This window comes from Chiloscyllium plagiosum, chromosome 29 (genome assembly GCF_004010195.1).
Source record: "Chiloscyllium plagiosum isolate BGI_BamShark_2017 chromosome 29, ASM401019v2, whole genome shotgun sequence".
NCBI lineage: Eukaryota > Metazoa > Chordata > Chondrichthyes > Orectolobiformes > Hemiscylliidae > Chiloscyllium > Chiloscyllium plagiosum.
Genome location: NC_057738.1, coordinates 16,086,101 through 16,101,124, shown reverse-complemented (window position 1 = coordinate 16,101,124; position 15,024 = coordinate 16,086,101). Strand labels below are relative to the sequence as shown.

At 40.2% G+C, this 15,024-nt stretch overlaps 1 protein-coding gene across 1 annotated transcript in view; it reads right to left on the bottom strand.

Moving 5' to 3' along the window:
- Positions 1-15,024, bottom strand: part of anln (anillin, actin binding protein) — a 103,784-nt gene that overhangs the window by 51,383 nt on the left and 37,377 nt on the right. Inside the window, exon 9 of the mRNA XM_043719199.1 lies at positions 8,196-8,330. Within this exon, the coding sequence (XP_043575134.1) occupies positions 8,196-8,330 (135 nt within the window). The remainder of the gene's footprint in view (positions 1-8,195; positions 8,331-15,024) is intronic.

The window sequence follows — 15,024 nt, the reverse complement described above, 5'->3', positions numbered from 1 at the left end:
CTTAGAAAGAGCAAGATCAATAACTATATCACGACGACCAATAGTTTGGCCAGAGCTATGTTTTAAAAAGCATCTTACAAGAGGAGAGAAGTAGAGGGGTTAGGCAGAGAATTTGAATTTCATTCTTGGGATGTGACCATCACTGGGAAGGTCAGTATTTCGAATGGTCTTTGACAAGGTGCTGATGAGTTGCCATCGAGAACTGCTTTAATCCATATGGTGCAGGTACACAAACAGTGTACAAGACAAAGTAGCCAGATTGGGAGTTTATGCAGATACACAACTGCACAAACTCCCAATCTGGCTATCTTGTCTAATGTGAAGATTCTCAGCACTGCTGCTCCTCTGGGCAAACAGAGTATTCCATCACTTCCCTGAATTGCACTATGTAGATGGTCGATAGGCTTTGGGGGAAATCAGAAATCCCAGAGACCTCAGCCTCTGAACTGCTATTATAACTATAGCATTAATATGACTGGTCCATTGGTGGACTGGATGATGTTGATGGTTGCATCTTCAGTGATAGGTAATACTGCTGAGCCTCAAGGTGATATATTTAGATTATTACTTGCTTGAGATAGTCATTGCCTGGCACTTGTCCAGGAGAGGTCATTCAATGCATTTCTCACTGAAGATGATTACAAATGCTTGTGTGATGCAATGTTACTTGCCACATATCAGCTAGAGACTGATTACTTAGGTCTTTATTGCATGCTGACATTGATTACCTCAGTCTCTGAGGAATTGCAAGTACTCCTGAATACTGTGCAATCATCAGGGAGTATCTTTTTTTTTCTGATATTATGTTGGAGAGAAGATAATTTTTGAAGGAGTGGAAGAATGTTTGCCCTCAAACACAATCCTGAAGAACTCTGGCAATGCTGTGCTGGGATTGAGATGATTAGTATCTAACAACCACAGCCAAACATCCTTTGTGCTAGGTAAGTTTCCTACGACTGGACAGGAACTCTGTCCACCCCCAAACACCACCATCATCAACCTTTACCTATTCCTTGTGACTTCAATTTTGCTAGGGTTCTTAGTATCAAAGACAGCCAGTTTAAGACAAGGTGATATAAGTGAAGAAGTAGATTCAGCCAATTCACTCAGATCATGGCAGATCAGATAGTCCTCAACTCTGTTGCCCTGCCTTTTTGTCATATATTTTAAATCAATAAGGGGGTCCAAATTTATCTTAAATTTGAATATACTTCATGACCCAGGCTAAATAGCCTCTAGTTAAGAATTTGAACAATTCACACCCAGAGAGAATGAGTCTTCTTCTGTCAAATATGACTGCGCTTATTCTGAGATTATGCCATCTAGATCTACATGCCTTCTCATTCTTCTAATATTCCAACAAGTACAGCCCAATCTATTCAACCTCTGCTCATAAGATAGTCCCTCCATACTGGTATCAGCCTATTGAACCTTCTCTGGACTGCTCCAAATTCCAATACATCTTTCCTAGATAAAGGATCCAAAATTGTTCACACCATCTCAGCTGTGGTCTGACTTGTGCCTTCTATAGCAAAACATTTATATTCCATTCCCTCTGAAATAGTGATGTGGAGATGCCAGAGTTGGACAAAGTCAGAAGTCACGTGGCACCAGGCTATAGTCCAATAGGTTTAATTGAAATCAAAGTTTTCTAAGTGCTGCTCGTATCAGGTTCACTTGATGTGTGACTTCTGACTCTGAAATAAAGGCCAATATTCCATTTTGTGACGCAAAACCCTTTTCTGTAGTCTTTTTCCATTTAAATGATATTCACCTCCTGTATTCTCACATTTCCCCACATTATATTCCATCAGCCAGGTTTTTGCCTGCTCACTTAAATGTCTACAGGTACATCCCTCTGCAGATTGTCATCCTTGCCACTCACGTTCCCACTCAGTTTTGTGTGATCTGCAAACTTGGCTGTAGTACATTCATTTACCTCATTCAAGTTATTAATATACTTTGTAAATAATTGTGACCCCAGCACTGATTCCTGTCGCACACCACTTGAAACTGGATCCAATTCTAAAACTGCCGTCTATTTCCCACTCTATTAGTTAACCAATTCTGTATCTACGCTAATAGACGACCCACAGCACCTTGGGCTCTTATCTTACAAAGTAGCATAATATGTGGTAGTTTAAACACTTTCTGAAAATCCATTTTACTTCTTACCTAAAAGAATTCTAGTAAACTTGTCTGACATGATTTCCCCTTCATGAAGTTACAATTATATTATGCTTGATTATATTATGCATTGCTAAACGCTCCGTTACATCTTTTATAATAGACTAATATTTTTCCAATATCAGGGGATATTAAGTGAACTGGCCACTATTCCAAAGCCACCTCCTTTATACCCTAGGATGCATTCCATCAGGTTCAGGGGACCCATCAATCTTTCGACCTATTAGCTTGCCCAGCAAGTTTACTCTAGTGATAATCATTGTATTTATTTCCTCTCCTGTTTTTTCCCGTTGAATGTTTAACAATTTACAGATGCTCTTAATGTCTTCTACTGTAAAGTCTGATGCAAAGCACTTATTCAATTCTTCTACCATTTCCTGGTTCCCTGTTATTATTATTTCCTCAATTTCATTTTCTAAGAGCCCTACACTCACTTTGGCTTCTCTCTTCCTTTTTATACATTTGAAGGAGCTCTTCCTGTTCATTTTGATATTATTTACACGTTTATCTTCAAAATTTATTTTCTTCCTCATTTTCTTTTTCAGTTGCCTTTTGTCTGTTTTTCAAAGATGTCCAATCCTCTGGCTTATTGTAAATATTGTAATTGTACCATCCTCCATCACTTCCTCTGACAGCTCTTTCCACACACGCACCACTCTTTACGTGAAGAAGTTGCCCCTCAGATCCCTTTTAAATCTTGCCCCTCTCACCCTAACCTCTGCCCTCTATTTCTGGACTCCCCCACCCCAGGGAAAAGACAGTGTCTATTTACCCTACACATGCCCCTTATGATTTTATAATCCAAAAGGTCACCTCTCAGCCTCTGACGCTCCAGGGAAAACAGCCTCAGCCTATCCCTATAGCTCAAACCCTCTAACCCTGTCAACATCCTTGTAAATCTCTTCTGAACTCTTTCAAGGTTCACAACATCCTTCCTATACGAGGGAGACCAGAATTGTGCACAATATTCTGATATGCTGACATGTCTTGGAAAGAGCTTATTTAAACAAATTCTCCCAGTTCAGGTTTTTCTTTCCCAGTTTGATTTGTTTTAGCATGTAGTCAGAAACTGTTGGTAACAGAGAAGCTATTACTGCGAAAAAGGCTGCATGCTTCAACAGATGTTTCTCCAGAGAAAAAGTGAGGACTGCAGAGTCGAGATTGTGATGCTGGAAAAGCACAGCAGGTCAGGCAGCATCCAAGGAGCAGCAGAATCAATGTTTTGGGCATAAGCCCTTCATCAGGACTTATGCCTAAAACTTCTTTTCTCTTGCTTCCCAGATGCTGCCTGACTTGCTGTGCTTTTCCAGCACCACACTTTCAACAGATATTTCTTGCCTGACTCTTCTCCTCTCTGCAATCTCTCCTGCCTATAAGAAGCTGAATTTGAATTTATCATTTGTCAAGGAGTGTTTTTGGGACATTGCAGGTATTGGAACAGCTCATTCGTTAAGTTGCTATATCGAGTCAGTTGGGTTTTCAAACAGTTAAGTTATTCTAAATTCTGTTTTCTTTTGTTCGTATTTCAACCATAGTGTGTAAATAAATTCTGTTTTGTTTAAAGACGAGTGGTTTGACTAGTTGCATCACTCCTGGAATATCTGCTTTACATCTGCCTTTAAAATAAGAAAAGTGTTATGGGCTGGGCTACCTTCTTAAAATGTTTTGAGGGCGCCTGGCCTGGTCCATAACACATTTTACAGTTGCTCTTTCCAAGGAGATTATTTACTCATATAATTTGTTAAACCTGCATCGTTATACATTACCAGATCCAAAATTGCCTGATCCCTAGTGGATCTACAACATATTGTTCCAGGAAAATGTTCTTGAATATACTCTATGAATTCTTCCTCAAGGCTTCCTCTACTAATCTGCCTATCCCGATCTTGAAGATGATTAAGTATTCATTATTACTGTACTGCCTTTTTTTTGTATGCCCTCATTATCTCCTAATTTATTCACCGTCCCACCAAATAGCTACTTTTAGGAGGCCGATAGACAATTCAACATTTTCTTTCCTCTACTTTTTAAATTCCACAGAAATGCATTCTACATCTCCCAATTCAAGATCATTTCTCACTATCATATTTATTCCATCCTGTACCAACAATGCCACCCCATCTGTCCTCTCGGAAAGTCATATTCCTCTGAACATTTGGTCCCCAGCATTGATCTTCTTATAATCATATTTCTGTAATGGCTACAAGTTCATACTCATTAACCTGTATTGTAGATGTTTCCACGACTTGGAGAGACTAGGACCCAAGGGCATTGCCTCAGAGTGAAGGCACGACTCTATAGAACTGAAATGAGGAATTTCTTCAGCCAGAGGTTAGTTAATCTGTGCACCTTGGATTCCGCAGCCTTCTGCCATACTAAGTCATTAAGTGTCTTTAAGATAGAAATAGATAGGTCCTTGATTAGTAAGGGAATCTAGAGTTATGGGAGAGCACAGGACAATGGGTGGAGAAACTTATCAGTCATGATCCAATCGTGGAGAAGACTTGATGGTCTGAATGGCCTAATTATGCTCCAACATCTTATGGTCTCATTAATGGTGACATTAATTCATCTACTTTGTTCCAAGTACTATGTTGCAAGTACTCTGCACAATCAAGAAAAAAAGAGTCATTTTAACTATTATTCCTCCTATTGACCTACTTACTGCGGTTTTTCGAAGTTTGCAATCTCTGTCCTTCCTCTCCCACTTTGGGTATCTTTATCAAAATAGCTGCCCTGCAATTCTGCCAAATCCTCTTGTTTTGCGAACCTACATTTCCCCTCTTCCAAACCTTCAACACCATCCCCCCACCCAAATTAGTTTAAAGGTTTTTCTACAAGCCTAGTTATTTGATTTGTCATGACATGGGTCTCAACATGGTTGAAGTGAAGACCATCCCACCAAAACAGCTCATTTCTATCCTCGTACTGGTGCCAGTGCCTTGTGAACTGAAAGACATTCCACCAACAGCAATCTGAGCTATATAATTAACTCTTTCAGTTTGCCCACGGCTCACGTAGTAACACAGAAATTACATTGGAGGGTTCCGATTTTTAATTTGGCTCCTGACTGTTCAAAGCCTTATAGCAAAACCACCTTCCTTGGCCAACTAATGTCATTACTACCAATTTGGACAACGACTACTCAATTCCCTTCCTGTCCTTTCGAAGTTCTTCTCCAGCTCCAAGGAGATGTCTTTAATCCTGACACCAGGCAAGCAAGATAACCGACAGAACTCCCACTCAGCTGTGGAGAACAGCTTCAATCTCCTAATTGCACGGTCCCTGACCATAACTATGCTCCTATTACCTTTCCCCACTTGAATGGCTCCCTCTACCAAGGTGTTTTCAGCTCACTTCTTGAATTCTGCCTTTTTTTTCATATTTGGACAAAGTCCATAATATGGTCTGCAGTTGTTTGGCTCTGGAAGAAGCCAAACTGAGTAACAGTGAGCAGGTTATTGTTGAGTAAGTGCTCCTTGATATCATATCAACAATACCTTCCATCAAACCGATCAAGAGTAGACTTAAGGGACAGTGATTGGATTGGATTGGATTGGATTGTATCGATCCTGCTTTTGATCGACAGATTTGTCTTTTTTTTTCCCCAGGGAGGACAGATCTGGAAAATTGCCTGTGTTGTAGTTGTAATGTACGCCTTATCTAAGGACATATCTAGTTCTTGATTTCAATCTTCACTGTTATAGTGAGGATCCATAGTTCAAAATTATTTGCTATATCAAAACAAAAAAGGCTGAAGGCAGAGGATATCAGGTGGCATGAATACATTTGACTGAATACTGCAAGAACACGGTGGACCTCAAAAGGAGACAGAGTTGATACATCTATTCAGTATTTCAGCTTTGCCTTTATCATTGATGTATTAGATTCGCAAATCACTGTGGATGAGGTTACTTTTTGCAACCTTGTCTAGTTAATTGTCAGATTGTCTATCACCATTCATGACTGGACATGGCAGAGGTTAGATCTAAAGTCAATTCGTGTAGGACTGTTTGGCTGTCTGTAACCGGTTATCAATTTTTGGTCCAATTTCTGAGACCTTAACAAAGATTTTGTAGCGACTTTGCCACTTGCAGAACGTGTCAATGCTGGGTGGTCCACCTGGTTTTATTATTTGATTTTGATAGCAGATCACTACGTCACTTCATAAAGCAATTAAGAGGGAGCCATATTGTGGGTGAAGACCAATGTGAAAGCTAAGTCAGCTATGGACAGCAGACTTCTTCTCATTGGTTAAGTAGATGGATTTTTACAACAATCTGGTAGTTATATAAGAGTAACATGTTATGCCAGATTAGGTAATCAAATAATTTGAATTTCTCCAGCTGCTATGATTTGATCAAATTTTGCTAGTCCTGTAACATTACTACTGTTCTACAGTTGAGTGAGATGGGTGTAGATTTGGGAGAGGCTGGGGAATTCAAAGTCTCCATTCCCAAATTCTATCCCAAGAGGACTACAGTATATGCATTTAAGGATGTCAACCAACCTGATATGGTTTAGTTATTGTTGTTTTTCTACACTCAAGGTTCATATGTAAAACAATAGCTACTTAGGAAAAATTAGCGTAAAGTAAATGAGTCAACATTTCCAAAAAGGAAAAGGCTAAGGAGACAGGAGCATTATTTTAGTTAATCAGCTGCTGCATCATTATACTAAAGTTCCTATATTACCATGCTCATTTAGCAGCTTTAATGTAAAAGAAATTAAACAACCTTCAAACCATCTTCTAATATTAAGGGAAAACAGTTGGGGTCCATTAAAACACATTAATAACTGGTTAACCTCAGTCTTTCGGTCCTGTTTATCTGTCTTACTAAATACGGAGTTAATTTTATGTATAATATTAAAAATATGGATTAAGATTTCAGTTTTAGGCAACAATGTTCAACTTATTTAACTTTCCTCCTAATTCAAGATGATGATTTGACTGCTTGGCAGAAACAAATTGAGTGGCTAAGGTCAATTATAAAGGGGTGGTAGCGGCATTGTCGTAATTGGGCAAGTAATCCAGAAAAAGTTAATGTTTGGGGTCATGGGTTCAAATTCCACCAGGGCAGGTGGTGAAATTTAAACCGCCAATGCTCCTTAGGGAAGGAATGAATCATCCTTTTCTGATCTTTCCTACATGCAACTCCAGACCCAGAGCAACGTGGTTGACTCTTATCTGCCTTGTAAAATGCCCATAGCAAGCCAGAGATCAAGGAGAAATAGGGATAGGCATTAAAAATTAGCCCAGCCAAGACACTCACATTCCATGAATAAAAACAGAAAAATTCCACTCAAGTGTGGTCCAGTGGTAGATTATTTTTACATGGCACAAAATTTGCATATAATAAACACAGAGAAAGATGAACTACTGGGGAGGTACTGGGGGTAAAATCCATGGAACCGTGCAACTGCAATGCAGTTCTGGTGTCCTACCTAATATGTAGCACTCAGCCAACCTAAAGAAGATCAAGTGATCATTATCTCAGTGCTGTTCATGGAACCTTATAGTGCACGCATTGGCTGCCACATATACTAAAACAAATTCTCACACGGTAAAGCATTTGGGACACAAGTTGTGAAAAGCAGTTCGTAAGTGTTTTTTCTTGCACTATCTCACTCTAAAGAAACCATTGGAGTATTGTGTGCAGTTCTGCAATCTACATTATAGATTGCAGATGCGTTTTAATTAATGAGCTGCTGCATCATTATACTACTGAAGTTCCCATATTATGATGCTCATGGATGTGCTTGCACTGAAGAGGGTGCAGAGGAAATTTACGAGAATGCTGCCTAGGCTGGACAGTTTTAGTCACAAAGCAAAATTAGATATACCAAGCTTGTTTTCTTAGGAGCACAGGAGACTGAGGGAGGATATGATTGAGATGTATGAAATTATGAGGAGCACAAACAGGGTAATAGGAAGAAACCTTCCCCTTGTAATCAGCAGACAAAGTACTATCACCATATGAAGAAACACTGAGATGGTATAAACTCACCAGTATTTCTTTCATCACCACCCTTTTCTTCATTCCTTGGCGCATTCTCTGTGACATTCAGTTGTTCAGAGACGAAGGTAACCTTTTTGAAAGGACTATTTGAAACCTCCTTCGAATTTTGTCCACAAGAAGCAACTATTAAAGTTAAACAAAAATGTACTGAAATCCAAATGCAGGCACAAAATCTCTAGCTAGTTTAAATATTAGTAAAATCCAGAGGTTCAGCTAAGTCAAGTAACAAGTTCGACTGATTTTTCCCACTCCACCTTGCTGTCTGACTTCACAAACTATCCATAGCAAACAAGATGGGAAATGATTTCAGATTCAAGGTAATTTGCAAAAGAACCAGATAATACAGGAGATCCTTTTGCAAATGCTATTTGTTAAATTCTGGAATGCACTCTAACTTTCAAATGGAAACTGGGGCTAGTTAAATAGCTCCTCCAAAAGGGTAGCTTAGCCTTGATGGGGTGAATAACTTTCTACTCTGTTGTATTAATCCATTGCTTTGCTACTGAAACATAATAAAGTACGACGCCTTATTTCAAATAGCAGATTACCATTTCTTGACAGAGTACTTCTCAAAGACTGTTGAATGTGATACTTAATATTGTGTACATACAAAATTTCAACACAAAAATCTAATTCTGTTTTTGCACAATTTGAATTGCTTAAAAAGATTTCCAAGTCTCAATGCATTGATTTCACATTTATTTTTGAATATACAGACTATAAGCTTCAAAATCACTAGTTACAAGGGGAATTGCTTCTACATCCTGATGTAGTCTACCTTGCAAGCTCATAAATCTAGTTTTATCTTGAACAAGATAGTGGTATCATCACTAGATTATTAACTCAGAAACTCAACAAATATTCTGGGGATCTGGATTCGAATCCTGCCATGGCAAATGGTGGAATTGGTAGCAGCACAGTGGTATACAGTTGGCAGGGAATTGCCCTGGGAATCCTCGACATCGACATCAGACTCCATGAAGTTTCATGCCTTCAGGTTAAACAGGGGCAAGGAAACCTTCTGCTGACTACCAAGTACCACCCTCCTTTGGCTGATGAATCAGTACTGGACCATAGTGTTCAAGGCTTGGAGGAAGCACTGAGGGCAGCAAGGGTGCAAAGCGTACTCTGGGTGGGGGACTTCAATGTCCTCCACCAACAGTGGCTCAGCAGCAGCACTACTGATCAAGCTGGTTGGTTCCTAAAGGGCATAGCTGAGACACTAGGCCTGCAGTAGGTGTTGAGGGAACCAATAAGAGGGAAAAACTTCTTTACCAGCTTCAGATACACCTGTCCATGGTAAGAATGACCACTGCAGAGTCATTGTGAAGACAAATTCCCACCTTCACATTGAGAATGCCCTCCTTCCACGTTATGTAGCAGTATCACCTTGTTAAATGTGACAAACTTCAAACAAATCTAGCAAGTCAAAACTAGGCATCCATGAGGTGCAATGGACCACCAACAGCAGCAGAAATTAGTCCAGCACAATTTTCAAACTCATGACCTGGCAGATCCCTTGCTCAACCACCATCAAGCCAGGAGATGAGCTCTGCAGAGCACATTTCTGAAGCACGGTCACTTGACCTAAAGCAGTAACACTTTTTTACCACAGATGCTGCCAGACACATTGATTTTTCCAGCAGTTGCTGCTTTTGTTTCTGATTTCCAGCACCTGCAGTTCTTTGTTTTTATTAAGCCAAGGGATCAATCCTGGTTCAAAGGCAATTGCAGGAGGGTGTACCAGGAGCAGCAGCAGGCATAACTACAAATGAGGTGTTAACCTTGTGAAACCACCAAACAAGAGGACTTGCATGCCAAACAGGACAAGCAGCAAGGGATAGACAAAGCTAAGGAATTCCACAACCAATGGATCAGATCTAAAAACTCTCCAGACCTGCCACATCTGGTCATGAATATTAGTGGACAAATAAACAATGCACTGGAAGAGAAGCCTTCGCAAATATCCCCATCTTTGATGATGGAAGAGTCCAAAACTTCAGTGCAAAAGATAAGGCTGAAACAATCACTACAATCTTCAGCCTGAAGCACTGAGGGGATGATTCATCTTGGCCTCTCCCACAGATTCCAGTCTTCAGCCAATTTAATTCACTCCACGTGACATCAAGAAATGGTTGGAGACGATGAAAACTGCAAAGGTAACGGGTCCTGACAACATTCTGGCAAAAATAAATAGTGCTGAAAACTTGTATTCCAGAACTTGCCACTCCTCTAGCCAAGCTATTCCAATGCACTTACATCACTGGCATCCACCCAACAATGTGGAAAACTGCCCAGGTATATCCTGTACACAAAAAGCAGAACAAATCCAACCCAGCCAATTACTGCCCCATTGGTCTACTCTCAAATCATCAGTATTGGATAGTATCATCAACAGTGCTATCACGCAGCACCTGCTCAGCAACAACCTGCTCAGTGATGCCTCGTCTTGGTTTTGCCAGGACAACGCAGCTGCTGACCTCATTACAGCCTTGATTCAAATATGGACAAAAGAACCAAATTCCAGAGTGCAGGTGAGTGACAGCCCTTGACATCACGGGCACATTTGACTGATTGTGGCATTGAGGAGCCTTAGCAAATCTGTAGGGCAAAATCTGCTGGTTGGAGTCATAGGTGACACATAGGAGGATGGTTGTAACTGTTGGAGGTCAGTCATTTCAGCACCATGACATCGGTGCAGGAGTTCCTCAGGGTAGTATCCTAAGCCCAAAATCTTAAGCTGCTTCAATGGCTTTCCTTCCACCATACAGTCAATATTGGGGATACTTGTTGATGATTGTGCAATGTCCAGCACCATTCGACAATTCCTCAGATAATGAAGGAGTTCACGTTCAAATGCAAGACGACCTGGACAACATCCAAACTTGGAATTAATATTTGCACCACACAAACACCAGTCAATAACCATATCCAACAAGAAATAATCAACCAACCCCCTTGACATTCAATGGCGTCATCACTACTGAAGCCCAATTATCCTTGGAGTTACCATTGACTAAAAACTCAGCTGGACTCACCACATAAAGACAGTGGTTACAAGAGTAGATCAGAGGCTAGTAACTCATCACCGGACTCCCAAAGAATGAAAGTGAGGACTGCAGATGCTGGAGATTAGAGTCAAGATTAGAATGGTACTGGAAATACACAGCAGGTCAGGCAGCATCCGAGGAGCAGGAGAATTAATGTTTCAGGCAGGAGACTCCCAAAGCTTGTCCATCAGCTACAAGACACAAGTGAGAAGTGTGATGGAACACTCCCCACCGGCCTGGAAGGTTGCAGCTCCAAAAACACTCAAGGAGTTTGACACAATCACAGCATCCTGCTTGATTGGCACCATATCCACAAGCATCCATTCCCTCAGTCACTGACACTAAGTAGCAGTATAGTAGCAAGATGCACTACAGAAATTCACCAAAGATCCTTAAACAGTATCTTTCAAACCCACTACCACCCCATCTAGAAGAACAAAGGCAGCAGATACATGGGACACCACCATCTGCAAGTTTCCCTCCAAGTCACTCACGTACTGATTAGGAAATATACTGCCACTCCTTTACTGTCACTCTGTCAAAATCCTAAAAATCCTTCCAGGGACACTGTGGGTCAACCTACAGCAAGTGTACTACAGCAGTTCAGGAAGGCAACTCGGGACGTGCAATAAATGCTTGTCTGCCAGCGATGCCATGTCCCACACATAATTAAAAAAGATTGTCTGAAGCGTGAAGTTCAAACAAATTAAAAGTTGTTGCTGCAGGTGAATGCAATTTTCTGTTAAAATGTTTGAAGAAATTTTATGCACTTATAAAACTAATTTATTGATATTCTCAAATCTCAAGATGAAAAGAAAATGAATAAGAGGGTAAAGATTTAAATAACCTTGATAGGTGGTTGAAGCAGAAGAATCAAAAGGATGATTAAACATCTAGTGCATGAAACAGAACAACTAGTGAAGTCCCTCAGTGATCAGTGTGGAATCTTGTTGTTTAAATTAAACACAGTTGACTTGGGTGTGGAAAAACAAAATTCTGCATGTTTACAGATAGTACCACACCAGGAGGAGCCTTAAAATAACAGGGAACAGACTAATCAATCTGAGTTGCTGGGTTCCTATACCAAGAAGTAAGGAACTTTGATTAATGCTGGCAAATACAAAGCGATGAAATTGGGAAAGGCAACGAACAATGGCATGAGAAGCTAAATGGTACAATTCTATAGGACATGGCTGCAGATAGTTTTGAACATCCTGATGAATAGGACTCTGAAGATATCAGGAAGCAGTTTGGAAAATTTGTGCACCCTTTAATGGTAGGGACAGAATACAAATCCATTGCACTGAGATTAGTTGTTTTTCAGACTTCCGGTAGTATTTGGAAGCTGAGTGCTGTGTACTGCAGTCCATTATGTTGGGCAGCAGCTTGATTGTGATCCTGCGGTATCTTTCTTTTACCCCTTCCATCAATCTGAGTTGGTCTTCAACATTTGAGAGTTCATGTAGTCATGATTTGGAGATGCCGGTGTTGGACTGGGGTGTACAAAGTTAAAAATCACACAACACCAGGTTATAGTCCAACAGGTTTAATTGGAAGGACACTAGCTTTCGGAGCGACGCTCCTTCATCTATCACCTGATGAAGGAGCGTCGCTCCGAAAGCTAGTGTGCTTCCAACTAAACCTGTTGGACTATAACCTGGTGTTGTGTGATTTTTAACAGAGTTCACGTGTATTGGTAAATTGTGCTGAAATCACATAATCAGAATCATAGAAGGGTATGATGCAGAAGGGAACCATTTTCCCTCATGCTTGCACTGGCGCATTAAATGAGCATCATGACCTTGTGCCAATCTCCTGCTTTCTCCCAATACCCTTGTACATTATTTTTATCCAAATAATCATCCAATACCCTTCCTGAAGCACACTTCTGGGCAGTGTATTTCATACACTAACTGTTCAGTGAAAAAGATTTTCCTCACTTCACCCTTGCTTCTTTTGCAGATTATTTTAAAGTTATGCCCTGTTGTTCTTGTTTCTTCTATCTCTCCCCATCTAATTTTATCAAGCCTGCTCATGATTTTGAAAATCTCCATTAGATCTCGTCCTTGCCTTCTTGAACAGCAGTCCCTACCTCTTCAATCTTTCCTCACAACTGAAGTTCCTCATCCCTGAAATGGCTCTTGTAAACAGTTTCTGCATGCGTGCCAATGTATTCACACCCTTCCTATAATGTGGCACCTAGAATTGCACGCAATTTTGCAGCGGAGATCTAAAAGTGTTTTTTCCAAGTTCAACATCACCTTCTTGCTTGTTTACTCATCACCCTATTATAAAGCCACTGTGTTGCTTTACTTACTTTCTCTACCATTCCTGCCACTTTCAATGATCTGTGCACTGAAATACACCCAGGTCCCTCTGTTCCTTCACACCCCCTTGGCATTGCATCCCCTATTTTATGTTGTCTTTCAATGTTTTTCCTGGCAAAATGTATCAACTCATGTTTGCCTGCACTGAAATTCATCTGCAACCTATGTGCCAATTCCACCAACCTGTTTATGTCCTTCTGGAGTTCTACACTTTCCTCCTCACAGTTTACAATTCTTTCAAGTTTTGTATCATCTGCAAACTTTGAAATTGCCCCCTGCACATCAAGATCTAGATCAATAATAAAAAAAAAACAGGAAAAGCAAGGGTCCCAATACTGATCCCTGAGGAACTCAATTGCAAACCTTGCTCCAGCCCAAAAAATATTCATTGATCATTACGATTTCCTACCACAGCAAATTTTGAATCCATGTTGCTATGTCTTATTCAATGATCTACAACTTTCCTCAATCTGTTTTGTGACACTACATCAAACACGTCCTGAAAGTCCATAGACACCACATCAACAGTGTTACCTTCATCAATCCTTCCTGTTAACTTCTCAAAAAAACGCAAGTTAGTTAAAAATGATTTCCCATTTAGACATTCATATTCCTAATGTAACAACTAATTCCATTCCGAATAATTGTCTCCAGAAGCTTCACCACCACTGAATTCAAACTGACAGGTCGACAATTGCGAGGCTTATCCTTACAACTATCCTTGAATAAGGCAATTGTTTGCGTTTTCCTGTCTTCTGGCACTTCTGCAGAATCTAGGGAAGACTGAAAGATTGAGGTCAGTGACCCTGCAACTTCCACTTTCACTTCCTTCAAAATCTTTGGATGCATCTCATCCAGTCCCAACACCTGGGCAACTTTAAAGTTGCTAGGGTCTATCCAAAACATTTATTTAAGAAAAGAGGGAGATAGAAAACAGAAAGCACAGACTAGTTAGCCTAAAATCCATCAGGGGGATGATTGCTAGAATCTGTTATTAAAGTAGTTACACTGGGATACCTAGAGAAAACAAAAATCGCAATGCAATCACGGAGATGCAATATGGCTTTGTGAAAGGGAAAGCATGCTGAATTAATTTAGGAGAGCTCTTTGAACAAGTAACGAACAGAACCTGTGAATGTGGTGTGCTTATAATTTCAAAAGGATTTGATTAAGTACCTCAAAAGTACATAAAATAAGAGCTTGTGGTGCAGGGGATAACACATTAGCATGAATGGAGGATTAGTTAGCTAACAAGTAGATGTGGGGAAATATGTTGTATATTTGCACAAGTATGATTAACTGTCACTTTAAGAGCCTAACCTTGTAACTAAAGTATGACATCATTAACTGTTTTGGGCAGATTCAAAAGCCTGTAACTTTGTTGCTTGCACAGTGAACATCTCCATAATAAAGCTCATGCTATTTATCAAGAGATCATTG